Source organism: Neomonachus schauinslandi, chromosome 1, assembly GCF_002201575.2.
Source record: "Neomonachus schauinslandi chromosome 1, ASM220157v2, whole genome shotgun sequence".
Classification (NCBI taxonomy): Eukaryota; Metazoa; Chordata; class Mammalia; order Carnivora; family Phocidae; genus Neomonachus; species Neomonachus schauinslandi.
The window spans coordinates 204434956-204446383 of NC_058403.1; the positions used below are offsets into that span (position 1 = coordinate 204434956).

Below are 11428 nucleotides of genomic sequence, written 5' to 3' on the forward strand. Positions count from 1 at the left end.
AAACTGGACCATTTCCTTACACCACACACAAAAATAGACTCCAAATGGTTGAAAGACCTCAATGTGAGACAGGAGTCCATCAACATCCTAAAGGAGAACACAGGCAGCAACCTCTTCGACCTCAGCCACAGCAACTTCTTCCTAGAAACATCACCAAAGGCAAGGGAAGCAAGAGCAAAAATGAACTATTGGGACCTCATCAAGATAAAAAGCTTTTGCACAGCAAAGGAAACAGTCAACAAAACCAAAAGACCACCGACAGAATGGGAGAAGATATTTGCAAATGACATACCAGATAAAGGCTAGTATCCAAAATCTATAAAGAACTTCTGAAACTCAACACCCAAAGAACAAAGAATCCAGTCAAGAAATGGGCAGAAGACATGAACAGATATTTTCCAAAGAAGACATCCAAATGGCCAACAGACACGTGAAAAAGTGCTCAACATCGCTCGGCATCAGGGAAATCCAAATCAAAACCTCAATGAGATACCACCTCACAGCAGTCAGAATGGCTAAAATTAACAAGTCAGAAAACGACAGATGTTGGCGGGGATGCGGAGAAAGGGGAACCCTCCTACACTGTTGGTGGGAATGCAAGCTGGTGCAGCCACTCTGGAAAACAGTATGGAGGTTCCTCAAAAATTTGAAAATAGAGCTACCCTATGACCCAGCAATTGCACTGCTGGGTATTTACCCCAAAGATACAAATGTAGTTATCCGAAGGGGTAGATGCATCCCAATGTTTATTGCAGCAATGTCCACCATAGCCAAACTATGGAAAAAGCCAAGATGTCCATCAACAGATGAGTGGATAAAGAAGATGTGGTATATATATACAATGGAATATTATGCAGCCATCAAAAAAAAAAAAAAAAACGAAATCTTGCCATTTGCAACGACGTGGATGGAACTAGAGGGTATTATGCTAAGCGAAATAAGTCAATCAGAGAAAGACAAGTATCATATGATCTCACTGATGTGAGGAATTCTTAATCTCAGGAAACAAACTGAGGGTTGGTAGAGTGGTGGGGGGTGGGAGGGATGGGGTGGCTAGGTGATGGACATTGGGGAGGGTGTGGGCTATGGTGAGCTTTGTGAATTGTGTAGGACTGTTGAATCACATAACAAATAATACATTATATGTTAAAAAAAAAGATAGTAGGAAGGTAAAAATGAAGCGGGGGGCAATCGGAGGGGGAGAGGAACCATGAAAGACTATGGACTCTGAGGGTAATTACTCTGAGTACTTCATATATTAAGATAAATCGTTTACCAATCAAATTGGGGGGGAGATGAAAACATTTGATAATGTATAATTTTAAGATTCCAAGACATCTGTAAACCCTAAGCCTCCTAATAGTTAAATAGAAACTTAGAATTGTAAAGTTGGAATGTCCTTTACAGATCATCTAGACTGGCTGTGTCATCCTATCAATAAAAAAAAAACAACCTGTGCATCCTTCAGAGAGACTGGCTTATATTCTTGAAGTATTTGATATTTTTCCTGTCCATGAATATATAATGAACATGTCTTCCTGACAATTTTAAGTTCCTGTGTCTTTCTTCTATCAATTTCCTTCTAAACGAGATAAATGATTAACCAGAGCCTAAGGGTCACTTAAGCCACAGATCAACAAAATTTCTCATGTTAAAAATGAAAAATTAAAAAATGATATTATAGCAGTAGTGTTGATTGCATGTGGAAAATTGATCCTCTCCTATGGCACCTGGGTAATTTGATACAATCTCATTACATAGAAGAGTTGCAGAATTTATTACAACATAAAATATATATGTTCTGTAACCCAGTACATAAACCACCTAGTCTAAGCAAATTTAAAAATGTTCTCCTTATGGTATTTTTGAGACTTTCACTACAGCATTATTGTAGCAATGGGAAACAGGAGGCCATATAAACGTGCATTTAAAAGGAGAAATGCAAAATATATTTTGTAATCTACATATATACAACAACAGCCAAAAAGAAAGATGTGGATCTATAGACAGTGACATGCAAAACCTCTCCAAACATTTTTGATTAAAGAATAAGTTGAAAACAAAGTACATAGTAGGAAAAACTTTATTTTAAAAACAACCACAGCTGCATTATATATAAGCATTTTATACAAAACAAAAACACCACTCTAAAAGATAGAGGGAAGGAAGATACAACAGGACCTTGGGACCCAAAACACTATGCAATGGTGAGTCCCATGAGCTTTTGTTTGGCCTCATCTATCCCAGGCTTGGAATTAAAGAGGCTGGCAGCCCAGAAATGCCAACAGGTGCAGACAACAAAAAATGTCCCCAAGAAAAGCCAGTTCTCCCTATCCAAAGGACCAGGAAAGGGAGCACCTGGCAAAACAGAAAATATTTCAGCAGTAACTTCCCTATTCCAACCAAACAACAGAGAAAAACTGTCCCCACACTTATTTTCATCAGCAAAGGTCAAGTCTGGAAGCCCAGACCTCTACCCTTGCCCAGCTATGATGAAGCATTCCCTCCCACCCGCAGGGGTTGTGGCTGAGAAGGAGCTGGGACTTTCATGGTGTCAGTAGAGCCCCTGTGAGGAGCAGTAACAAGGCATCCCTTCAATCCCACATCAGGTATCCTCCCACACAGGAGTGTCAGTGGGCCCAAGAGGAAAGTCTGCATTCCCACCCTCACTTGCCAGTAACAACATGGCCACTCCTCCCCCCACTCCCAGCATGGTGTCAGAAGAGTCTGCCAAAACAGAAGATCCTAATAAAATCCAGTTTCAAAACACAATACCATAAAGACCAAGGCTACAATTTAAAAAATCATTGTCATACCAAGAACCAGGAAAACCTCAACTTGAGATGACACAAATGTTAGAATTATGACAAATATTTTACAGCAACCATCATAAAAAAATGTTCTAGAGACTGTGGACTCTGAGAAACAAACTGAGGGTTCTAGAGGGGAGAGGGATGGGGGATGGGTTAGTCAGGTGATGGGTATTAAAGAGGGCACGTATTGAATGGAGCACTGGGTGTTATACACAAACAATGAATCATGGAACACTACATCAAAAAAATAAGTTAGGGGCACCTGGGTGGCTCAGTCGTTAAGCGTCTGCCTTCGGCTCAGGTCATGATCCCAGGGTCCTGGGATCGAGCCCCGCATGGGGCTCCCTGCTCGGCGGGAAGCCTGCTTCTCCCTCTCCCACTCCCCCTGCTTGTGTTCCCTCTCTCGCTGTGTCTCTCTCTGTCAAATAAATAAATAAAATCTAAAAAAAAAGTTTAAAAAATGTTCTAATGAGCCATTACAAGCAAACTTTTCTGAAACAAATGAAAAAATAGAAAGTCTTAGCAAAGAAACAGAGAACTTCGATAAGAAGCAGATGGTTACAAAGACCTAATGGAAATTTTAGACCTGAGAAAATACAAAAAGTGAAAACTCTACTGGATGGGCTTACTAGCAGAATGGGGACAAAAGAAGGAAAAAATCAGTGAACCTGAAGACAAAACAATATAATTTATGCAATGTGAATAAGACAGACAAAATAAACTACAAAAAAAATTATAAGCATCTCAGGGACCTATGGGACTATAAAAAATATCTAATATTTCTGCAATTGAATTCCATGAGAAACTCTTAACTCTAGGAAACAAACTGAGGGTTGCTGGAGGAGAGGTCGGGGGGGATGGGGCAACTGTGTGATGAGCACCACATGTTATATGCAACTCATAAGTTATTGAACTCTACATCTGAAACTAATGATGTACTATATGTTGGCTAATTGAATTTAAATTTTAAAAAATGAATTCCAGAGGGAGAGAATATGGAACTGAAAAACTATTCAGAGGGAAAAAAATGGTTAAAATTTCTCAAATTTCCAAAAGACAAAGACGTATAGATTCAAGAAGCTGAGGAAACTCCAAACAGAATCAACTTAAGCAAATTAGGGCCAAGAAACATCACAATCAAACTTTTGATATGTAAAGACAAAGAAAAAAATCTTGAAAGCAATGAGAGATTATGATACCTCATCCCTAAGGGAACAAACATTTCAGATATCAGCTCATTTCTCATCAGAAATCATGGATGCCAGTGGAATGTAGCACAACATTTTTCATGGTGTGGATGAATGGATAAAGAAAATGTGGTGTCTATATATATAATGGAATTTTATATATATATGAATATTATCCAGCCAGTTACAAAATAAATAAGTCATGGGGATATAAAGTACAGCATGGTAACTACAATTAATAATATATTGCATATTTGAAAGTTGCTAAGAGAATAGATCTTAAAAGTTCTCATCACACACACAAAATTTGCAACTATGTATGGTAATGGATGTCAAGTAGATTTATTGTGGTGATTATTTCACAATATATACAAATATCAAATCATTATGTTATATACCTAAAACTAATATAATGATGTATGGCATTTATACCTCAATAAAATTGTCTTTTAGGGGCGCCTGTGTGACTCAGTCAGTTAAGTGTCCAACTCTTGATTTCTGCTTGGGCTATGATCTTGGGGTTTTGGAATCCAGCCCTATGTGGGGGGTTCTGTGCTCAGCAGCGGGTCTGTTTGAGATTCTCTCCCTCCTTCTCCCTCTACCCTTCCCCCCACTCACACACTCTCTCTCTCTCTCTCATTCTCTCTTTCTCTAAAATAAATAAGCACTGGGTGCTATATGCAACTAATATATCATTGAACATTATATCAAAAACTAATGATGTACTATATGTGGCTAATTGAATTTAAATTAAATAAATAAATAAAATCTTTTTTAAAAGTTGTCTTTTAACAGATACTAAATAGTTAATTCTGTTGACTCTGATCCAAGGTCTTCATGAGGTAGAAAGACCAGCAAATTCTTCATGTTGAGAAGTTCTTATAATGCACAGGATTACATCTTCCTATACCACAAAGATTTAAAAACCACCTTCAAGGAGGCTTTCAATACAAACACCAGTAATGCTATGCAAATACTTAAAAAATAGAAGGGGAGTTTCTGAGAAGTTAATCACAAGACAGATTCTCTGGAAAGAAAGGATCCAGACCAGTGGTTTCCTATGGCAGTTCCTCTGGAGCCCAAGTCAGATTTAAAACAGGAAGTCTTTGTAACACACACAGACCCAGACCAGACGTCCTCTATGCCTGGGCTCACTGGTGGTCTGCATCATGAGAAACAGAAATCTACTGCTGCCAGGTAGGTAGAATTATAACAATAATGACAGATAACTAAAGCTATCTGGGAACTCTCTATCCAGTTAGAAAATATTCTGCATTCTTGATAATCTGTTTGTTTTCCCACTTTTTCTATAAAGGACAAAAGGAATAGATTTTAAGAAGGATGTTGGATCATTTATATTAAGTCTCAAAGGAGAAAATCAGTAAAACTTACTCCTGGAGCCAATCGCATTTTACCACCTATATTGGTCCAGTTTCTCCAGAGAAACAGAACAGTATAATGTGTGTGTGTGTGTGTCTGTGTGTCTGTGTGTCTGTCTGTCTGTGTGTATGAGAGAGAGAGGGTGAGGGAGAGAGAGAAAGAGAGAGATTCATTCATTTTAAGGAATTGGTTCATGAGATTGTGGAGGTTGGGAAATTGATATTCTGCAGGGCAGGCCAGCAGGCTGACTTGATGTTACATCTCAAGTCTGAAGTCATTCTGGAAGCAGAATTCCCTCCTCCTCAGAGGAGGTCAGTCTTTTTTCTCCCAAGGTCTTCAACTGATTAGAGGAGGCCCACCCACATTATGGAGGGTAATCTGCTTTACTCAGAGTCTACTGATTTAATTGTTAATCTCATCTAAAAAGCACCTGCACAGCAATATCTAGATTAGTGTTTGACCAAATATCTGGGTGCTGTGGCCCAGCCAAATTGATACATGAAATTAACCCTCATACCACCTATACTATTTTTTTCACAAGGGAACATAACCAAATTCTCTGAAAACTCTAATGAGCTAAGAACATCATCCTTTAGTCCATGGGCTTTGTGTGGGTCATGGAATGGTTGAAAGGGCAATAACAGTGCATAAGAGCAGGGACAGCTTAATGCTGATTAGTCTTTCTTTCCCTCAATGCTTAGGATAATACCTGTTAGATAACAAGTTAAGTGTTTCAGTTGTCCTCATTGGTTGTAATTTTTTCCCCTGGTTGTTGTGAAAATAGTCACATTTCTTATCATCTGATGTGCAGAACATGATTATTTTTCATGCTGGGCACATTTTAGGAAAATCCTATAAAAATACTGAGATATGGAAAGACTTTCATAAACTTCATTGCCTCCCATGAATGGAATGACAGACTCTAACAGGTGGCCAGGTGATTGCCTGTAGGGTAGATTCCTTCACACCTGCAGTGGTTTTCATACAAGTAACCCTGCCCAGTGACCCATCACTCAGGACCAGACTGGGAGATAAATGGAAATGCTGTGTCCTCAGTGCACTGTAGGATGGCCAGGAGCTCACTTGAAAGGAACCATAGAAGCCATGGGTGCTGCACCTGGAGTGGCCACTTAACCAGGAGATGGTGGCTTAAACCGCCAGTGTGATAGTTCTCACCCCTCACCTGTCATCAGCTCCCCCTCTCGTGATTCCATGGCTCCCTGCACGACCAATATCACTGTGAGCTGGGACTCGGACTTGGGGCTGGCTGACTCCCAAACCCATGCTCTTCTTGTGTGCCCCAAAACATGTGGGTTAAACAGAGGGGAGTGATCCTGGAAGAGAAATCCTCAAGGTAGACTTCTGCCATTGCCAGAGAACAAAGGACCTGGCTGTGGACAGAGCACACACCCATCTGTGGACTTTGTGCTTTAAGATTTACCCCCTCCATCAGGAGAGGCTGGAATTTCTAAATTGTGTCCCTGACATCAGTTGTCTGTGTATATTCTGTCCCCTTACCTGTAACACTGAGGTTCCATGAGGGTGGTGTCCGTTAGTGACTAACTTCTCAGGGAGTCCAGGAAGAGGGAGGGAATAGGACTGGTCCTCAATTCTACATAAAGTACAAAAGCCTTGTGGGTGCTGCTGGAAAGCTGTGGGCTGCAGGGTCAGAGCCACCTCCCCAGGAGGCAATGACCATGCCACCAGGAATTGAAACTGGAGCTCCACTCTCCTTTCTTTGTTCTCTCACTGTTTTTTCTGCCCCAGGACTCTTGATGCTGCTGCTGTTGACATTGGGAGCTTCAGCCCAGAACAGTAGAGGTGAGTCTGCCCAGACTTAGTGACATAAGCTAAGGAGAGCATGCTAGGGTCTGGGTTCTGCACCAAGGGGGAAAGGAGGCTTATTCTCCAAGTGAAGCTCCAAGATAGTCTTCTGGAGATAATAGAAACTGTTTCTTCCTCCATAAATGTCCAGTCTTCTGTCCTTTCCTCTTCTGATGGCAGCCATCCATCCCCTACCTTCCCCTGCTCTACTCATGGACCCTTAGCTGGCAGCTGGCTTCATCCATTCCTCAAAACTTCTGGCTATGGTCTCCATCCCCACTGCTAGTTCCCCCACACCTGTCCTCACTGGTGACCTCTGAACTCTCCATGGGTCAATGCCATCATGTGTCACTGTTCTCCAGGATTCAGTTCTTTGGGGAGATTTTTACCAGTCCCTTGGAGAATTGTGATGGTACAGGGGTTTGGGGTGGTGGAGAGGCATGGAGATGTGGGGGGAGACAGGAAGGGGGCCCTCAGTCTTGAGAGCAGCACACAGCACTTCATCAAGGAAAAGAGAGAGGTGACAGGACAGGGGGAGTACAAGGGAAATGGACAATCAGGTTTTCATGATCAATAAGTAGAGTATTGAGAGCTTACACAGCAGAGCTGGGCTACGTGGGTTCAAAGTCCAGCTCACCACTAATTACATCTGACATGTAGGAAATTATTTCTCCTCTCTATGCCTCAGTTTGCTTGTCTGTAAATTGGGGACAATCATTGTACCTACCCCCCATGGATGGAGTGAGATTTAAAATTCACGTGTGTGAAGAACAGGTAAAGACTAGTACAGAGCGGACTGTCAAACACAAGTTATTATCATGGTCACTACTGTTATTACTGTGATGATTCTCATAGCACAAGGAAAGGGGAGAGTAATGGAATCAACAGGAGGGAAGAAACACCCAGAGCCTAGAAGCTCAGCCACTCCACCTGGCATGAGCTCACCAGGAACTCCTGCCCCCTCAGGGTCATAGTTTCCCAATTTAAATTTCCTCCAACTGTGCGTAAATTTCCCTTTTTCCCACATATTCACCGACAGTTGTTATTTCTTGTCTTTTTTATAACAGCCATTCTAACAGGTGTGAGATGATACCTCATTGTGGTTTTGATTTGCATTTCCCTGATGATTACTAGTGTTGAGTACATTTTTGTGTACCTCTTGGCCGTTTGGATGTCTTCTTTGGAAAAATGTATATTCAGATCCTCTACCCATCTTTAAATTTATTAATAATAATCTTTAGAGGGTTTTTTTTTTTTGCTATTGAGTTGTATGAATTCTTTATATATTTTGGAAGTTAATCCTTTATGAGATAATATGGTTTGCAAATATTTTCTCCCAAATTGTAGATTGCCTTTTCATTTTGTTGATGCTTTCCCTTGCTGTACAGAAGTTTTTAGTTTGCTATGGTCCCACTTATCTATTTTTGCTTTTGTTGCCTTTGCTTTTGGTGTCAAGTCCAAAAAATCATTGCCTACACCAATGTCAAAAAGCTCACTCCCTGTTTTCCTCTATGAATTTTATGGTTTCAGGGTAGCATCATTTTTTAAATTATCAAATTTAAGCTCAAAAAGATTGAGTGACTTATCCAAAGTCTTACAACTAATAAAATGGTAGAAGCATGTCCAGGTATAAAGCTAGGGGGGTTTTAAGTATTGGTGAGGATGTAGAGAAAAAGGAACCCTCATGCACTGTTAGTGGGAATGTAAATTGGTACAGCCACTGTGGAAAACAGTATGGAGGTTCCTCAAAAAATTAAAAATAGAAATACTATATGATCCAGTAATTTCACTACTGGGTATTTACCCAAAGGAAACAAAAACACTAATTCAAAAAGATATACGCACCCCTAACTTTTATTGCAGCATTATTTACAATGCCCAAGATATGGAAGCAACTCAAGTGTTCATCCATAGATGAAATGATAAATGAGATGTGGCATCCATCTGCAATGGAACATTACTCACCCACAAAAAAAAGATCTTGCCATCTGCAACAACATGAATGGACCTAGAAGGCTTAATACCAAGTGCAGTAAGTCAGTCTGAGAAAGACAAAGACCATATTATTTCACATATATGTGTAATCTAAAATATAAAACAAACAAAACCAGACTCCAATACAGAGAGCAAACTGGTGGTTGCCAGAGGGAAGGTGGCAGGGGGATGGGCAAAATAGATAAAGGGGATTAGGAGGTACAAACTTCCAGCTATAAAATAAATAAGTCACAGAGATGAGAAGCACAGCATGGGGAATATAGTCAATAATTCTGTAATAATATTGTCTGGTGACAATTGATGTCTACACTCATCACGGTGAGCACTGAGTAATGTTTAGAACTGGTAAATCATTATGTTATACATCTGAAACTAATATAACACTGTATGTTAATTATACTTCGATGAAAATATATTTTAAAAAAGAAAGCAGGGGCGCCTGGGTGGCTCAGCTGGTTAAGCGACTGCCTTCGGCTCAGGTCACGATCCTGGAGTCCCGGAATCGAATGCCGCATTGGGCTCCCTGCTCGGCAGGGAGTCTGCTTCTCCCTCTGACCCTCCTCCCTCTCATGCTCTCTGTCTCTCATTCTCTCTCTCTCAAATAAATAAATAAAATCTTTTTTAAAAACATTAAAAAAAGAAAGCAAACATTTCTAAAGTCTTTTATATTTGAGTATATTTGACACACAATGTTACATTAGTTTCAGATATACAACATAATGATTCGACAAATTTATACATTATGCTATGTTCACCACAAGTGTAGCGGCCATTGAATCAACACATTGCTGTTACAATAGCATTGACTATATTCCTTATGCTGTGCCTTTTCTTCCCATGACTTATTCATTCCATAATTGATAGCCTGTATTTCCCACTCCCCTTCACCCAACCCCAGCCCCCCTCTCCTCTGGCAACCATCAGTTTGTTCTTTGTACTTATAGGTCTGATTCTGCTTTTTGCTTGTTTTATTCATTTGCAGTTTTTTTTAGATTCCATTTATGAGTAATATCATATGGTATTTGTCTTTCTCAATCTTATTTCACTTAACATAATAACCTCTAGGTCCATCCATATTGTCTCAAACAGCACAATCTCATCCTTTTTATGGCTCTGTAATATTCCATTGTGCATATACCACATCTTCCTTATCCACTCATCTGTTGACGGACACTCAATTTGCTTCCATATCTTGGCTATTGCAAATAGTGCTGCAATAAAAAACAATAAAAAAAAACCACTTTGTAAGCTAAAGAGCACTATGCACAAATAAGATAGTATTGTTTAGTACTATTTAAATCATTTATTTTTATGTACTATACAGTGACTAACTGAACATAATAAAAAAAGAAAATTAATTTCAAAGATGACTATTATTATGTATTAAATTTACTGTTGAAGATTAAAAATATAATTTAAACCATAAATAAATTTAACAAAAAAAATCATTTATTTTGCCCCTGAAATAATTTTTTAAGTATACAAAAACAAACTTTCAGGGGACCTGGGTGGCTCAGTCAGTTGAGCTTCTGACTCTTGATTTCAGCTCAGGTCATGATCTCAGGGTCCTAGGGTAGAGGCCCAAGTCAGGCTCCCTGCTCAGTAGGGAGTCAGCTTGTCTCCCTCTCCTTTTGCCCCTCCCCCGCTCTCTCTCTCTCAAATAAAATCATCTTTAAAAAAACTTTCACAATCCAGGAATTAAGTTATACTACATATCTGCTTAAGAAATTATACAAAATTAGAAGTGTATTTTTAAAATTCTGTTATATATGAATATCTTTTCAAAACATTTAAATAAAGGTAACATAATTTTAACCTAAAAAGAAATAAGTCAATCAGAGAAACACAATTATCATATGGTTTCATTCATATGTGGAACATAAGGAATAGTGTAGAGGATAATAGGGAAAGGGAGGGAAAACTGAATGGGAAGAAATCATTGAGGGAGACAAACCATATGAGACTCTTGACTCCAGGAAACAAACAGGGTTGCTGAAAGGGAGGTTGGTGGGGGGTTGGGGTAACTGGGTGATGGAAATTAAAGAGGGCATATGATACGATAAATAAATAAATAAATACTAATAATGGATTGATGAAATAACCTTAACTTTAAAACAACACAGTTGTTAAACTATGCTGAAAAAGAAAAAGAGGGAAGGAAGGAAGGAAGGAGAGAGAGAGAGAAAGAAGAAAGAAAGAAAGAAAGAAAGAAAGAAAGAAAGAAAGAAA

The 11428-nt window shown here is 39.4% G+C and overlaps 1 protein-coding gene across 1 annotated transcript in view; it reads left to right on the forward strand.

Moving 5' to 3' along the window:
• The first annotated feature begins 5169 nt into the window (after positions 1-5169).
• Positions 5170-11428, forward strand: part of LOC110583588 (adhesion G protein-coupled receptor E2-like) — a 33320-nt gene continuing 27061 nt past the window's right edge. The window contains 2 exon segments of the mRNA XM_044913002.1: positions 5170-5197; positions 7148-7201. Coding sequence (XP_044768937.1) covers positions 5170-5197; positions 7148-7201 — 82 coding nt within the window.